This window comes from Corvus moneduloides, chromosome 7 (genome assembly GCF_009650955.1).
Source record: "Corvus moneduloides isolate bCorMon1 chromosome 7, bCorMon1.pri, whole genome shotgun sequence".
NCBI lineage: Eukaryota > Metazoa > Chordata > Aves > Passeriformes > Corvidae > Corvus > Corvus moneduloides.
Window position 1 is genome coordinate 16,429,352 of NC_045482.1, and position 18,112 is coordinate 16,447,463.

General features: G+C 41.3%; 1 protein-coding gene across 2 annotated transcripts; it reads right to left on the reverse strand.

Annotated features, from left to right (window-relative positions):
• Positions 1-1,038: 1,038 nt before the first annotated feature.
• Positions 1,039-13,823, reverse strand: RBM45 (RNA binding motif protein 45). 2 transcript variants are annotated; one of them, XM_032113905.1, is made up of 10 exons: positions 13,350-13,823; positions 11,861-11,983; positions 11,610-11,736; positions 9,784-9,894; positions 9,250-9,429; positions 8,387-8,516; positions 7,069-7,165; positions 6,524-6,690; positions 5,002-5,198; positions 1,039-1,372 (listed from the first exon to the last, which is right to left on the reverse strand). In XM_032113905.1, the coding sequence occupies exons 1-9, from the start codon at positions 13,806-13,808 to the stop codon at positions 5,006-5,008; spliced, it is 1,587 nt and encodes a 528-aa protein (XP_031969796.1). In that variant the 5' UTR covers positions 13,809-13,823; the 3' UTR covers positions 1,039-1,372; positions 5,002-5,005. The 2 variants fall into 2 exon arrangements, with proteins under 2 accessions (XP_031969796.1, XP_031969797.1); XM_032113906.1 differs by lacking the exon at positions 1,039-1,372 and adding an exon at positions 1,399-4,176.
• Positions 13,824-18,112: the final 4,289 nt, after the last annotated feature.

Genomic DNA, 18,112 nt, shown 5'->3' on the forward strand with positions numbered 1-18,112 from the left:
TAATTTCACACAGCTATGCCAAATTAAGCAGGAATTTTACAGCTTGGTTAACCATGCAGCCCTTATTCAATTCTGCTCCTTGTGCTGAATGAAACAACTGCACTTGGGGAAAAGAGCTGCTGGTGAGTCATCAAGGACTGCATTTTAACAGGTACGAGTGGAATGGAGGGGAAGGAAAAGATTTCTTAGGCAACCTTTACTCTGCAACTTGCTCCCATTTGATCATTTGAATTCCAATATTCTTTTTAAAAAAGAAAAATTGGGGTTTTTTTTAAAACATGGTTTGTTACTTTAAATTCAAACTTCTGAACCAATTGATCAAAGGACCATATGGGAGATACTGTGAAGCAGGAAGCATCCAAGGGCATGCTTCTCCTCTAGAGTACATACAACTAGAATTCCTCAATTTTATCTGTACATGTTATTTTAATAAACAGGATATTTCCAATTCAACAAGTAGTATACAGGAATACATGGGAAAGTAATAGCATTTGAAAATTCTCTGTGCACATACTTATTTGAACTATCTTCATTTACTCTCCATGAGTGCCAAAACCATCTTCATCCTGCTGAAAACTTGACTTGTCCAACTCCTACTTGAACAGATGCATTGTAAGCTTCTGGAAGAAAAAAACCAAAAGAAGAAACACCCCAACCCCTCAAAACTAACAAAACCAGACCCACAGCCTTAGACTCCACAGTTTCCCCGCAGTTATAGCCAAAAGACCTCAGGATAAGAAAGGATAAATATAAGAAGTTTTGGTAGTCTGACACAGAGTCAAATGTTCCTTTAACTAAACAGCATAATGAATAACTTTGGCTCAAAGCAACAAAATATTTAAGAATGTACTTTGAATTATTTTCTTGATTACAGCTATTTTAAGTCTAGATTAATACTGTCATGTCTGCCAGCAGTTGTTAAAGTTACTTGATTTTCTTTGAATTTACTGCTGTACTTCACTTTTCAATGCAATTTGGATCATGAGAGATGTCTTCTATTTTAACAGAATCTGAACCATTATAAATTAACCAGTCAAGTCAGAAAATGCTGGCTCCTTTATTTCCTCCATCATTGTAATTTCCATCTTATAAGGAAGGATTCAGGTAAAAACAAGAGCTATTTCTGTAATACAAGGTTATATACTACCACAAGAACAACCACCAGTTTACAGTTTTTAATGCCTAGATAATTTTCAAAACTGTATGTCTGCATATTCAGAAAGGAAAAGGATCATAGAGAGATGAACTAAGTAACAATTAACAAAAAAAAAAGTTGTCACTGAAAAAAGCTGTCACTGTCCACAGGAACCATGTCTAGTCACGTTTTCAGTCAGTCAGTCAGCTAGCTGAGGGTCATGTCATTACTTAGTTTCTGTAGAAAAAACACAAGTACAAAAATAGTATCAAAAAGCAACATACCTATTTTTATTTTAAAGGACATACTATAAAATATAATCATTACAACAGCATATAAATAAGGCTTTCAATATCTTTAGAAGAATAATGTTGAAGTTTTAGGCATACTTCTCTAACTTTTAAAGAAGTGCCTCTTTCTCTGAGCAATGTGTAAAAGCCAGCATTTTTTCTGCAGTATACTGTTGATACAAATACACCTATTTTTTCAAAGTATATCACAACTATAATACAATTACTTTTTAAAAACATTTTTGCAGAGCAGTAAATCATTAAAATGTATACATATCAACATCAGGATTTTAAAAAAGGTCTAAATAAAAAAAAAGAATGCAAATCAAGTCAGTGATGTGGACTTTTTCCAGACAAGAATAACAAGACAATAAAAACCAAGTATTTTATGGCAGAATAAATGTTTTTTTCAACTTAGTAAGTAATTAAATAATTATTTAAAACACCCAACTTTTTTCAGGGAAAAAATGCAATGAATCCATTTGCTGTGGGTTGAAGTCAATCAGCAATGACCATTAAAAGCCACAGAACCTAGCTCCAAGTAGCTGTGTCTGGCATTTCCAACACAAGAAGCTCTGCTTTCTAAGGACTATCTGAATGCTTTGTGAAAGATGCTTGGGGTGAGCTTGCCTTTTTTGTTTTGTTTGCTTGTGGCTCTCGTTTTTAGTGGTTTGCATTTTTCTTTCCAAGGGCGGGGCTGGTATTTAAACAGAACTACTAGGCAGCAATGAAGAGATTGATTGATTGGTATTTCACAATGCATTCTTCTGACAGACAGCAAATTCTTTCCTTCCTCTCCTATTTTAGAATGACACAATTTGTGTAACTGGCATCCGACACTGCAGTGAGGTTTCCACAAAATACTCAAAATAATGCAAAGCCCTGAGTGGAGAGCACAAGCTGGTCAAGAGCAAGATCATTAAGACAGGTCTGCTTTTAGCAACTGCCTAGAAGTATGCAGTGTCACTGTCTTCTCAAGCCTAATCTGATTTAAAGCAAGATAGTTTGAAGTGATTATTTCAGCCATTAATACTTACTTAGCATAAGAGGGGATAATCTCACCCCCCCAAAAACTTACATTAGGACTTAAAGTGGTTAAAAGAACCTTACTGATCTGTATTTCCATCTTTTCTCTGCTACTTTTAACTACTCACATAAACAACTGAATTCTCATTGACTTCTAGGAGAACCAGAGCCTGTAAAATTCATTAGGTGGATTAGTTTAGAATATTAATAGACCTGTATTCAAATTTGCCTGATAAAACAAAGTTTGTTGCAAGGTAAGAAAGTTCTTAGAGTCAGAAGTTTGCACTGCAAAAGCATTATGAGTAGTATACTGTTACCACAAAACCTTTTTTAAGAAACAGTTTTGTAAATTGTATTTTAAAAAAGATTATTTACATAAAAAGGTGTTGGGGCAAAACTTCAAATGTGTTGAAAAAAATTAATATTTTACTTAATTATTCCATTGAATTACATTTATTTTCATATAGATTCTAGAATTCACAGGTCTTATAATGGATTTTAATCAGAGAACCTTGTATAGAAAAGACTATTTCAGAAATCCAGTCACCTTGTTAGAGACAAAAGGCAAGCAATACAACAGCACTTTAGAAAGGATTTTATTAAGAGGCAATGATTTCCTTAAGTGAAAACTCACAGAAGTTTTGGCTAGAAAGATTATTTCCTACAGCTAAAATTCAATGAAGAAAGTTAATATTCTCAATCCTAAAAAAAATCCACAACTATTTCAGAGGTAGAGAGAATTGCACCTCCTTTCACATGCACAATTTAACACTTTAACTGAAAGCAAAATACAAGCCTCCAAATTACTGTAAAGCTTGTCAGTCATTCCAGTGCAAAATCAGGCAGTGGTAAAATCACTTACATGGGAAATGTAAGTGATTCTCTTTTGAAAGGGAATCTTCCCTTTTAGGTACCACTTCATTTGAACTTGAGAAACAACCAAAGGACAAATGAACAAGTAATTGTCTGTCTATCCTGAAAAGAGACAGATGCCAAGACAACCTGCTAAGAGACGAGGAATCAGGAATTTGGTGTACAAAAAAAGTAGGGATAAATAATTTTTCTAATTTGGGATGCATGTAGTATTTACACTTCTCTAGTAAAAAGTACAAAAGGCAGACCTGGTATTGTATTGCACTTCACAGTTATTCCTGTAGGGACCCAGAGGCTGGGATTTTATTGCTGAGAGCAAAAGTCACATTATAAACAAAGAAAACTTTTACAAAGATAAGAGCATGGGTACAAGTTACTTAAAATTGCAATCACCAGAGCTGATGATTAAGAAGAAAGTTTCTATATAGTTTTAGCTATAATTCCATGCAGAAAAAAGAATGCCCAGAAATCCAAGTTTTTAAAACAAAAGTTGTGTATAAAAACTAAGGCCAGGTTTAGTATCTGCTGCTTATCAGAAGAGCAACATGGAGGTCCTTAGGAGAAAAAGAACACTTCAGGCAAGAGCTTTTTTTGGTCTTTGCAACTCTTGGGTCACAAAGGATCTATACAAAGAAAGGTACAAGGAGTGAAGCTTAGAGGGAAAACACTGATGCAAAGACAGTCATGTGGTATTTTCTGAATTAGTTAAACCAAAACTTCATGTACCCTAAGAAGATAGGATGGTACTGGAAATATCTGGAAGCTATAGTAATATTTTAGAGTTATTTTGTAGAAAACAGGGCTTAGCCTTTTCTCCCCCAAGTATATTCTCCTTTGGCAACAGTCCTAATGCTGAAAGAAATAAAAATAATTTAAAAATGTGATGAAATTCAATATAACTTGAGGCAAAGCAATGTTTCAAAAGAACACTTGAATTTTGGTCCCTGAAGTCAGTAAAAAATAAAACCTCTCTAGGAGTTCAGCCAGCTTTCACAGGCCATAAGCATCAAACAGTAAGTTCTCAAACTAATTATCTTAAACATGTATCTCAATTCCTTCACCACAGGCTCTGCTCTATTTTCCCCACTATCACATATTCCAGCTACACCTGATTTCTGAGGACACAGATGATCCAGATATCCCAAAGCTTCGCTTTCACCTGACAACCTTACCTGTCCCCCCACCACTTTTTTTTTTAATTTACCCCTTCACTCCTCTGCCCTTCAAGGGCTCAACTCTTCATCTTTATCCAATGCCACGGAGGGCATGTGATTGTAATGAAAAAAAAGACACACACAAGCTTATGTCTGTTTCATTGTTTATTTTTGCATACTCTTTTCAATGTCAACTGATCCTCTCATGTACAAAAATGGTATTTCTATGAACACCCAGATTAATTTTTATCAACTGGTTCATATTTTTTTCAAGAATTATAAAATTTGATTGTTGCTAAAATGAAGTGCACATATAAGTGCATACACACACCTGTATATATATACATGTATGTGTATACACACCCAGATATCTCAAGAATTCTATTTCAATTTGCTAGCTAAGAATAGATTTAAAGTTTATCATTATATGTTTGTATCTAACTTCAAAATCTTTGCCTCTCACTATTTCAGGTAGCTGGACCTCAGGGTAAGAAGGAGCTCAGGCTGGGTAGGGGGTACTCACCTGCTCAGTAAGTTCTCTGGCGCTTGTTGGGCTCCTCCGAGGGCGAGTCTGCCAACCTCACTTTCAGCCTCACCCCATTCACAATCTTGCCATGCAATGCAGTTATGGCCTCGCTGGCACTTGCTCTGTCTGCAAATTTTGCATAGCCCACGTTTTTTCCAGCAACAAGATAAACATTTATCAATTGTCCAAAACGACTGGGGGGGAAAAAAGAATAGAAAATTTACAGATTTTCCTGCAACATTTCCAATCTGATGTATGATTTATTAACTGTGAAAACAGTGTTCTTATATCTATGCTCCCAATTTGCATACTCCCTTCCCTTGAATTATGGGCAGAAACACAAACGAACACCAGAAGTTCACAGGTAATGTTTTCTATGAAATATTACGATAGAACCATAAACATCAGTGATTCCTCTCTTATTCAAAAGAATATGTAATGCCAATAAATACTACAGTCCCCAAACACCCCACAAAAACAAAACAAGAAAAAAAACCCAAACCAACCAAAAGTAAGACATACACACCCAAGCCAGCAGATAATTTAGAACCTAAACCTGCATCTCACTTAAATGAACTTGCTCAGTTGCGATTCTTTTCAAAAAAGGTCTCACCAAAATGACTGAGAAAACAAGCACTACAGCTTCAGGGAAAAATAGAGGTTTTCAAGTACTCAGGAGATTCCTAGACAGATTCTTACATATTTTTTTTAAATAGTCTGCTTGCTTCTTACGGAAGTTATACTGAAGTGTCAAGACTCGAGTGCAGGGCCTTTTCCTCCTCCAGCATCTGATTAAGAAAATCCACTATATCAAATAGGTACAATTTTAAATTTCACACACATTTTCCTCTCCTGGTGCTTTGAAAATATTTTGGCTTTCCAAAGATTTATTGCAAATTCAAACCACCAGAAAAGGGAAACACCTCTCTCTTCAAGAGTATACTACAAATAAATAATATAAAATACTGGAGAACTATTAACTATTGATTTTTTTAAAGATGGCAAAAATTGTCTCAAGTCTTTGCTCCACACAGGGAGATAGAAAGAATGATTAAAATAGTGTTAGTAGGATGCAAACCATTATAATGTATCAGAAAAACAACACCCTATACTTGCTCCCCCTAAGTTACTGTGGAAATTTATCAAAATAGTTAAATGCCTTACAGAAATATGTAAAAGAAAATGCAAAATGAACTAGGAAATAGTAACTGCAAGTACTACATTTTTTGGTTAAAAATCAACATTAGAAGACTAGACATTTGACTTCAGATTAAGTTAATTGATAACAACGCTGCTACACTGACGACATTGCATCTATGGTTCAACGTGAATCTCATTACACACTTCTTTCAAAAAGCAGCTGTTACCTACTGTTCACTTATGACTTACTGGTCACTGTCTACTGCCCTTTCTGAAAAGAGTTTTAAGGCCCTCTTTTTTATTTTCAGTGTTTACTTTAAATATTTCCTAGTTTGATTTCTTTTTGTTAGGGAACACTTACTTGTAAATAGAGTCTTACCAGAACACATCCTCCAGTACATTTACAGGTAAAGGATGGGGATGAAAAAGTATGAAAAGCCTTTCCTTCACAGAAGTGTCAGGTGGAACTTTTTTTTTGGGTGGTGGAAGTATGGCATCTGTTTGGGGCTGCAGCAATTGTGGGCCAGAAGTTCCTCCAAATGCTTGCTGAAACAGAAAAACGCCAAGCGTAAGTTAACTGGTGGGGGGGGGGCACAGGAAGTAATTTTACCTTTCTTACCATTTTTGTTCCATCACAGGACATAAATAGGCCTTGTGAGTGCTAATCTTTATTTTATTTATTTATTACTATTTATTATCTTACTTTATTTACTTTGGTTATTTCATTAGATTGGACAATAAATTCAAGTAAGGTCAGACACCTTTTCAGGGAATAAAATGCACTAACCAACCAGAGGTACATCTTAAAAATGCAGCATGTAGAACAGTTTAGAGAAGCAAGTGAGCAGTGTTCTTTATTGGCATATGTGAAGTTTCTTACAACAATTCAGAAGAACACCAACACCATCCATGACGTGAACTTACAGGAGGCGTCCTGTACTGCTGAACGATCGCGCTGTTACTGCGCAGCGCTGACGACACCTGCGCTGTTACCAGCTGTGTTGCCATTTTCCTGATAAGGCTGCAAGCAGAAGTGATAATAAACTACTTCAAAGAAAGAGCTAAGTTATGGAAATCTTAAATTTAGCAAGAGAAAGTAAGTTTTAATACACATCAGAGTATCTCTAGAAATCCGTTATGTCATGTACATGATGAAAATCAAGACAGGCTTTCATGACAGCCTACAGAGAGATCTGAAAGCCTGCATGCTAGCTGCAACTCACTGAAAACATTCATTCATTACCACTTACAGATACACAAAACTACTCTCTGGGCTTTTTAACACTCTAGGGGAAAAAAAGATTGACTTGTCTCTACAAGAGTCCACTACATTTTCTGAGAGATGACTAAAAAGCAAAAGGGACAGAAAAACTTCACCCATTTCGGTAAAGAGCACAGAGATTCAGTTCAGAAACCAAAATATTATCAGAGAGTTTACTTCCAGTCCTCATTTTCCAGTGATTTTTCTTTGTTCTGATGCAGAGTAAGAAAAAGCAGTTGCTTTTTTGCATAAATACACAGCCTGTGTTGTTAGACCATCTAGGAATTACTGGAGAATGAAGGTTGCAATGAACATTGGTTTCAGTTCAGATCAGGCACGTACTTCTGAAGTGAATCTCTCCACTGTCCCTCCTTACTGTCTTCATCTCCCAGAACAGGTTTGACATGAACTAGACTCCTTTAGGATGAAACTAAGGCAAAAAATTCACTGCAGGAGAGTACCTAAGCTGCTCCAACTTCTACTGGGCATTCAAAACATAGGAAGAAGTTAGAAATGATCAAACACCTGAGAATTCCCCATACTGTACCAATATCAGATCCTCAGCACCCAAAAGCTTTACTCTACATATGTGCTTCACAAAGCTACTGCTTGCACTCTGCAAACACAGCCAAGAGACAAAGTACCTAAGTCTGGTTCTAATTCAAAAACCTCATCAAAAGTACATTCCAGCCTTGTTACGTGTTACAGATATATTGACAGATTCTTGCCAAATTCAAGATTTTTCCATAGCATCTTAAAAATATGTGTTTTAATCTTTATCAAAGACTACCAAGTTTCAAAAGGCTTATTCTAAACCATTCAAAAAAAAAACAAACCCAAACCAAAGAGTTTCAGAAAATACTATCTGCAAGCATGGCACAAGCTCACAGTGACACTGATGTTACGTCTTCTCTTAAAAATGTTTTTATTTTATATTTTGCTCTCCAGAATACAACTTACAACTCTGTAGGTTGTACTTACTCTGAGCTATCATTCCCATCTTCTAGGAAAATGACAGTTAGTCGATTTCCAGGAGGATACTCAAACCCGTGTAGTTTGTACTTGGCATATATAGCTGAGGCAGCAGTGCTGTACTGAATCACAGCGTACCCTGCAAACACAGTGCACACAGTGTCACCAGGAGACAGGTAAATCCTCAGGACAAACTACCCTCATGTAAGCAATTCATTTAAACAGCTCATCAGGCATGGATGACACAAAATTCTTAAGTCTTTTTAGCATACATCATTACTACTTCATCAGTTTTATTCGTGAAGGAAACTTCGGTGAAGTTAACTAGCGACAGATGAGCTGTATTTATGCTAACTTGAAAAGCTGGCAGTAAAACCACACAAGTGAAAACATGACTTCCTCACTACTCCAGAATTAGTAACAAAAGGATACATAATTTTATTTAAAAATGCAATTATCCCATCAACAGTGAATTTCAACTTTCATTTTACTTGTGTCAACTTCTACACACACACATTTCAGAATGAAAATTCAAAAGATCTGCTTAGAGAACATTTTACTTTAATAATTTCTGACAACTTTTTCTTCATTTATTCTGCCTCAAACTATTAATTCAACCAAAACCCACTTATCATTACTTTGACTCTAACCCTCTTGAGTTTTTATTATCTGAAAGTAAAGGCATAATCCCTTAAGGGCTACCTGTAAACAGGGGTTCAAACAAAACTGAATTCTTGAGTTTATGCAGTGATAGCAGCAACCACTGCTTGTTTCCAACAAAACTGTATTTTGCAATACAAATTAAGTGAAGTACAATTACAAGGGATTCCGTTCAGAGAAAAAAGACAAAAACCTTTTGTTCTTTTACTTACCACTGTTGGTATGAGGGTCTCGCTGAACATCACAATATTCCAATCCTGGAACTAAATCAAAGAGGGCAAACAGCTGCTCTTGAATAAAGGGGAGCCGTGATACCACTGACAGGCGTTTGGAGACTGGTTCTTGAATCCTGGTCTCAGTTTTTTCAAAGCTACAAAATTCTGGCTGCATACCTCAAGAATCAACAAAACAATCTGAGTCATCACACCAGCATGCCTTCATTTCATGCATATGCTGCATTCAACTCTTAAAAGTAATCCAAGTGAATTATATACAATTATATTATATATAAAGGTCCCGTGTTGATTTCACCAGTGCAGGTCACAAAATAATTGGCCAACCAGAGCAAAGCAAGCCATAAAAATAGAGAGATGAAACACCTGGCTAGTTTCTAACTTCAATACCCAATCTACTATTGAAGTGTTGACCTAAGCCTCCATCAGCTTCCCTTCCTCCAAACCACATTCTTATTTAGTGACCATACTGGAGCCCACAAATCATTTTCAGGGTAAAAAGCTGTGACTTACAAAATGGAAGTGTATTTCCTCTTAGATCTTGCCTCATATTATTACTGTAATAATCGTGTTCAAAAGACTCAGATGACTTATTTTTAGGTTCAGCCAAAATGGCCCTGTAGCCTGAAAGAAACAACCACACACATAAAACCACCTCAGCACATCTCAGTTATCTGACCAGGCCCACACTCTCTCAAGTCCCATATTTAGAAACATTACTCAGAAAACCCAGTAAGTGCTGGCTTTAGAGGAATAACTAAACTATAACTCTTGAAGTCTGCCATAACGATTTTGTGAAAGTTAACAGCTTTGAAATGGAGTTACTCCTACTCACAAGTTAAGCATGACAGAGGCTAATTGCCATGAGAGTGACTGAGCACTGGCACAGCTTGCCCAGAAAGCCTATGGAGTCTCCATGTACAGGGATATTCAAAAGTCACCTGGACATGGTCCTGGGCCACCAGTACCCAGGTGACCCTGCCTGACCCAAGTCATTGAGCTAGATGACCTCCAGAGGTCCCTTCCAACGTCAACCATTCTGTGATACTTAGCAGGATTCTGAAATGCTCCAGAAACCACCACCTGAACTTCTGTGCTAAAACAGTATTTTGTGGATGTTTTACACTGATGTAGGTTTTGCTTTTATGAAATAAAGAGGTTATCAAGCTATCGAACTAATTTCATTTTAGCCTCACAGCAAATAGGAAATAAAATTTGACTGCTAAGTAATCTCAGGCTCATATCCCTATGCACAAATATAATTTCTGTAGAACCACTTATGATAGATACAATGCAGAACCACCACATATATTACTGAAAAAAAAGAAACAAACAAAGCCATAAAAAAAAAACAAAACAAAACAAAAACCTAACAAACAACCACACCCACATCCACACACCAAGTTGTTTCATACTTGTGATTAAGCAACACTGAACAGGGGGGTGGATTGAAAGACTGCTGTTAGGCTTCTGGGGAAACCTTTCTTCTTCTGGATGAGCAAACCCAATTCCCTCTGCCTCTCCTCCGAAGTCTTGTGCTTCCAGCTCCTGACATCTTTTGGCCTTCCATCAGCCTCACTCAAATTCATTAACTTTTGGTACTAGAGCATAAATGACAAACCATAGAATCACAGAATGGTTTGGGTTGGAAGGAAACTTACAGCTCGTTGAGTTCCAACCCCCTGTCTGGGGCAGGGACACCTTCCACTGACCAGGTTCCTCAGAGCCCCATCCAACCTGGCCCTGAACACTTCCAGGGATGGAGCACCCACAACATCTCTGGGCAACCTGTTCCAGTGCCTCACCAAATGGCTGGTAATAAATAAGCATACAAAGTCTTTCACTTTGTAACAGATAAACCATGACACTAAACAAAATCAAGCACCCTTCCCCAAATTTCAGTTAGCTTGGATTTGTTCTTAAATAAATGTTATCACAACAGCATCCCCATGTATCATGAAGTGTATTTTATATAAAAATTAATTTTATATCAAATACATTGGATTAAAACTCCCTATTCCCAAGGACACATGAAAATTCTGTCCTGTGTATGAAGCCTACACTACAGACCAATAATAATGTATAAAAGAAAATTCTGTATCCATTTCCAAACTCTTCTCACTGATCTTATTTGCAGTTTGTCCCTGAAAAAATGTAATCAGGTGACTGTTCTCACTGAATGTTAACAGTGCTATTATTTATTTGCAATAGAACTTTGTCTCAAGATGTTTTTACATCAAGAATAATTTACCTGCAAACAAAACTAAAAATTAAAGGTACATTATCATGATACACACTTATTGCGAAAACGCCCTTAAAGAATTCACTTAGATTCTTACTTCTATCACACTCTTCAATTGCTCGGGCAGCTTGCGATGGTTTCAAGTACCTGACATAGCCCAAACCTTTACTTTCTCCAGTAGTCTTGTTTTTAATAATGCTGCAATATTCAATGTCTCCATACATCTGGAATGATTAAAAGACATTTTAATTTCCAATATTTGAAAAACCATGAAAAGTTCCATGTGCTAAGTCCTTCTGATAAATTTAGAAAAAGGCATTTTAAAATAACTACAGAAAGTTTAAGTACCTTAAACTTCTCTCGCAGATCCTCCTCCGTGTAGGTTTTCGGTATCATAACAAAGATTCGTGTAAGCTCCTCATCTTCGACATCTCGGTGGCTTCCAGAAGCTCTTGACTGTGCAATAAATACCTAATGAAATAATTACAGAAACACTAATTACTGGCTAAAGGTTCTAAGACATCTATCAACAAGCAAGTAAAATAGTTTAACTGGCTTTGTATTTATTGTTCACATACGCTGACCTTCTTAGCATGGAAAGAAAAGAACATTTATGACCACCTGTGGTAAAAGACCTAAAAATATAATAAACCTCGAATAGTTTCCCGAACAGGACAGGGGCCAGAAGAAGTTCTTACTGGGAATAATGAGGAATGGTGAGAAATACCACTGCTGATTCAGCAGCACTGTCAACATCACCGGGACACATGAGGTAGCAAAGAATGCATTACTGTAACAGGCCTAGTATAGCAGTAGTAAAAACAAATAAGCAAGCAAACAAACAAGAAAGCCTAGCAGCTTAATAAAGCCTTGCTACTGCAGTTCACTGCTCAGCTGGGCCAGGTTTACAGGTCTACTGCTCTATGAAGGATCCTAACTTCTCGTATCTGTTACTATTAAAATCTTTTTTAATTATTGAAACAAATTTCATCTCAGAAATGCACACCAAAAGACAATCAAGAAAAAAAAGCTCAAATAAATCACAAACAAAAACAAAACAAAACCCCAAAAAAACCAACAAAGCAGTCAAGTAAGAAAGACACAACTTTCAAATCAAGCCTCTTATGCAAAAGTAGCAACTGATTTCACAGAGCTCTTAATTTATTTTTTTAATAGCCATGAAAGGGAATGAGGAAAACAACTTTGATCTTTTGTCTTCTGATGGCAAGTTCTTGAAAAAACATTTTACTGACTCAGTGGCATTTTCAAATTAAACACATGGCACCTTCTTTCACTCTTCAAACTCATTCATATTTTCTTAGTACTTGGCGAATAGGAAAACCAATCAGGAAACTGAAAGCTGACAGAACAGTTCCATAAATTAAAAAAAAAAAAAAAGTTTTGTAAAGTGTTCACAAGCTACAAAACCAATATAAAACATACTTGCACAGACAGTTCTATACAGTCCTATTTATTCACATCTATCGTGCTTGTTTTCCGCAGGCCTGCTACAGCTGAGGCCACCGGTGGGAACGCAGGGCGCGGACGGGCCCCGGCGCTCCCCACGAGAGCCGCGGGTGGATGTGACCGGGAGGGGCCGGCGAGGCTCCCGCTCCCCCGGACCCGCCTCCGCCCGGCTCCCGCTCCCCCGGGCCGGCCCCCGCTCCCCCGGACCCGCCCCCGCTCCCCCGGGCCGGCCCCCGCTCCCCCGGGCCGGCCCCCGCTCCCCCGGGCCGGCCCCCACCCGGCTCCCGCTCCCCCGGGCCGGCCCCCACCCGGCTCCCGCTCCCCCGGGCCCGCCCCCGCTCGGCTCCCGCCGCCCGGCTCCCGGCCCTACCTTGATGGGCTTGGTGTCGGGGAGCAGGCTGCGGCCGTGCATCTCCTCCATGGCCCGGCAAGCCTGCGAGCTGCGGGCGAACTTGATGAAGGCGATGCCGCGGGACTCGTTGGTTCGCCTGTCCCGCAGGAGCCAGATGTTCTGGATGTCCCCGAAGGGGGAGAAGCGCTCCCGGATCAGCGCCTCGCCGGTGTCCTTGCCCAGCACCACGAAGACGCGGCTGTTGGGCGGCTCGTCCAGGCACTCGGCCGAGAGGCGGACGCCGCTGCCCTCCTCCATGGCGGGGCCCCGAGCACGGCAGGCTTCTCCCGCGGGCCAGCAGGGCAGCGCGGCAGCGCCTTTTCCGCCGGGGACACAGCGCGCCCGCCCCTTCCGCCGCCGCTTCCCCGCGCCCGCCCCCGAGCGGCCGCTCCCGCGCACCCGCAGCCGCCGCACGGATGGAGGTCGGGCGGCGCGCATCCTTCCTGTTACTTCTCACAAGCAAATTAAATATGCAGAAATTCCCCCTCTCTTTCACGTAAACAGATGCAGTTGTCAAGCAGAAGGACGTGATAACATTTGGTATTTTTTCTAAACGGGTTGTGTTGAAAAAAGTAACATGATCTCTATTCAGAAATATTCTCAGTGCCACACTGTTGGAAAAGATGGAAAGCACAAGACAGGACCAAAACTTTGGGGTTTATTTGGCTGTACAACAGGACAAGCTGCAGGGTTTTCTTAACTCAGGTCCAAACAAAAGTAAAGGCAAAACTAAGAGGTGACATAAATAAGGTACAGTGTTGGAGGGGACATACATAAAAAAAGATTTTTCTTTAGAGGCATGATAGAAAGCCTTACAAGGACTTACTTACAACTGTCAACTTTGCATTACTGCAGATGAATCTCAACTACAGTGCCACAGAAACAAAAATCCTCATTCCCTGTATTAAAACATTGGTACAATTTCCAATACTCAGTACAGCAGGTCAGAAGGTTTATAGCTTTCCCAGAACACTGTAGTGCCAATGGGCAGATTTTAATTTCTTTTTCTGGAGAGCTTTTAGATTTTGTTTGCTGGTCACTACCCTCTACTGGCATCATGGCGTGCTGCAGTTATTTTGCTTGACTTAATACCATCCCCTACTATTACGCTATGACTTTTGGTTTTTCTTGTGCTTTTCACAGAGACAGTCTTGGAGAACAGTGGAACGTGTAAAACGGGAAGTATTCTGTGTGGCTTTCATTGGGTTTATTTCTATTATTTGAATATAAATTATATTATTTGAATCGAGCTATGAATTACAAATACAGTTCTGTGTCCTGTCGTTTGGGGTTTTTTCTGGTTACTAAAGTGCTTTAGAATTGTACGACTTTTTTTTTTCTGTGATTTCTAGGAAACGTTTTGTGACATTCACTTTATACTGGAATTTCCTTCAATGTATCATCAGCATATAGTAACTATTTTTTCCCATTAAAATTGTAGTGAACAAATCATACCGATGTTACTACAAGTTTTTAAAAGAAAGCAAAGTGATATATAAATTACATTTAGACAATGGGAAGAGTCAGCTCTGGAGGACAGAAGAGAAGTGTGAACATGTCATTACAGGTATTCCAGTAGTCTTCAGTACAAGAGCAGGCTTCTGTTGAAAGACACAGCTTTTAGCAGGTTTGGAAGGAAACAATAATGTTTTTTTCTACTTCTGTCAAGAGATTCCAGGAAGTGGCTATTGACAACCCTTTTTTTAATGTCCTTCAATGGAGCACAGCCTTGAGAAATTTCATGTCACTCTCATGCTCATTTTAAAAAACGGCATGAATTATATTTGAATCTTCTGGATATTGGAATTACAAAGATATTCACATAGTTTAGAAGCAGTAAGCAGTTGTACATGAAGTGATGCAAAGAACTGCAACTCTCCATGATGCAAAAAGGATTTCTATTTTAGTTATTAAAGTGACACAAAGTATACCTTGTGAATTTTATATTATACATCATTTATGCTCCCATTCTCCTGGATTCTACTGGACTACTTCCCCTTTTCAGACTGTTTAGAGTAATAAAGCATCTCCCCAAATGACAAATTTTTCTCAAGTGGTTTTCCCAATTGCGTTTTGAGGAGTGCTATTCCACTGCCCTTCTGAACAGAGAAACACACTATGCCTGAGAAATGCACTGACATTTCTCCTTCTGATTCTTTTAGGGCATCTTAGGGCATTTCTGTATGTTGTACCCAAGGAAACCAGGTGGAACTGGCTAAAGCCTGCACTGCTGTCTGAGTTGGCATTTTGCATCCCTGCTGACAAAAGGTGCATCATACCTCAGATGCATCAAATGTAAGCTGCCTGTACCTCACTGCAGCATACCTATAAAATTACAAAGGCAGCAAAATCCCATGGCATTGACAAAATCTATTTTCCTATTTTTGCCCTCCCACAAAAGGCTGACACTAATCTATCTCAGGCCAACACATGAGGCTGCAGCCCAGTGTACACTGTGCTTGTTTAACTCGCCCTGCAGACAGAACAGAGACCCCAGTTTTCTCCTAATATCCATCAATGCACACCAGGCCAGGCTTCTGAACCAGTTTTTATCCTGACAGCATGTCCAAAGCCCGTGCAAGTTACACAACAGTCAAATCAATGTAATCATCTTTGTCACATTTCATCTTTACACGGATTTTGGGTTCCACAGTTCTTTACAATTAAACTGCTACAGTAAATTGTTCACTATGTATTTCATGCAATGGAGACAACTACAGATTTACTTTCTTCAGTCTTGCCTGCTGTTTGAGAGACTGTCAATATGCAGATTTCTGATGTAATCAAATCCTATGCATAAAATCCCAGCAAATAAGCTAAAGATGCCACAAGACTATCAAGGGCCTAGATTATACCTAGGCTTACAGAAACATTAAGTTGTTTTTAGTGTTTACATACAGAACATACATACACACAGAGTAGCCATTTTGTAGTAAACATTGGTGTGCGTGCTCAAACCAAACCTTACCACAGTGAGATGGTAAGAATTATTTGCATACAATTATTTCGCACCCAAGGTATTCGCTTGAGAGCTGGGGGTACGCGCCGGGCTGGCCTCCAGCAGCTCATGCGATTTCTTTGTGCAAGTGGAGTGTTTGTGCCAGAGCTGCAAAACCGCAAATGCAGCTCGGGCTCGGGGCAGCACCGCCGGGGGCGGCTCAGCGGCAGCCCCGGCGCGGCGAGGGGACTCCGGGACCGCCACCGGCCCTGTGACAGCGGCGGCTCAGCCCGAGGGGCTGCGCCCGCCGCCGCCTGTGAAACCCCTTTGCGTCACAGCTCCGGCAGCGCGCTCGGAAACGCTTACACAGCCTTGCCCTCGCCCAAGCTACCTGTATGGAAAGAGCTCGGCTTCTTTAGAGGTGCGAGCAGCTCGGGCACGACTCCCCTAGACCGTGTTCTCCGACCTCCTCGCCTTCCGCCCCCTCGCCCCGCAGCCCACTCGCCGCGGGTTCTGCAGCCGGGCGCCCTCCGCAAGTCGGGCGGGGCACGGTGCGGCGGGCCCAGAGCGGCCCTTCCCGGCCGCCGCGCAGCGCCCAGGGCCGGGCTAGCTCCCGGCTCCCTCCTCCGGCCCCCGAGCGCCGGGGGCTGCTGCCGGGGGCTGCGCCCCCCGCCCCGGCTGCCCGCACGCCTGCGCGCCGCCCCCGCTGCCCTATTGCCGATGTGGGCTGGCGGCGGCGCGGTTTCTCAATGGAGCGCTCGTCCTCCTGCGGCAGCATCCCTGCGCGGCGGGGAGAGCCGGAGAACTGAATGAAACCACGCCGAGCGCGGGGGCAAGCACGGGGACCCAGCACGGGAACCCAGCACGGGAACCCAGCACGGGAACCCGCGGCGGCGAGAGAACTGCTGCTCAGCCTGCAACAGCGCGGGCACCGAGACTGGGAGTCGAAACCCTTTGTCCGTGGCTTCCTAAGCAGTCTCCGAGCTGCACAAGCCGAAGCATCTGCACGGAGTCCCCGAGGGTGACCCCTACTGCCGCGAGAGACGCGGGACACACACATAGCCCTTCCTCCTCGCTTCACACCCGCGCACCAGCCTGCGCTATCGACACGTGTCCCAAAAGTCCTCCCTCTCCTTGCAAGCACTGCCCGCACCCCGCGCCGTAAGGGGCTGCTGCAGGGGGAGGGTCCCGGCAGGTCGGAATCTCGTCTGGTTGAAGGTTTGCCCGTGTGTTTTCCCAGCCACCCGAACTCCCATTCATGAATTTCTGAAGCCGCCTTCATTCAGGCTTTGGTGAGCGCATTAAAAACATTTTCACGTGTTAAGATCCATGACTGTTTTTTCAATCGCTTATGCGTAGGCATTGATTTAGCAATGAAAAGTGCTCCACGTGCGCATAAAAATAACCCTTGTCCGTCTGCCGGCTGTGGATGCAGTCGGTTTCCGTCTGGCAGCCAGTGATGCCCGAGCGGACACCCAGGAGCGCCTGGGCGCGCCCGCTCCCGCCGAGCTGCCCCGGGGGATAGTGGCTTGCGGCAGAAAGCCCTGGGCGGCTCCGGGCGGGCAGAGCCCACTGTGCCCCTCACACCCCGCGGGAGCCGTGCTCGCCGGGCAGAGTCGGGGCTCCGCAGCGGTGAGGCTGTACGCAAATCAACTCAGTGATTCAAGAAACGGAATTCACTCAGGATTCTTGGAAGGGCTCCGTTTTCCTGCCTGTCTCCTGAAGTACTGAAGCAGCTCAGATAATGGTATAAATGAGAGCTCTTTAACGGGAGCGCTCCCATTACCTCCCGCCGCCTCTCCGG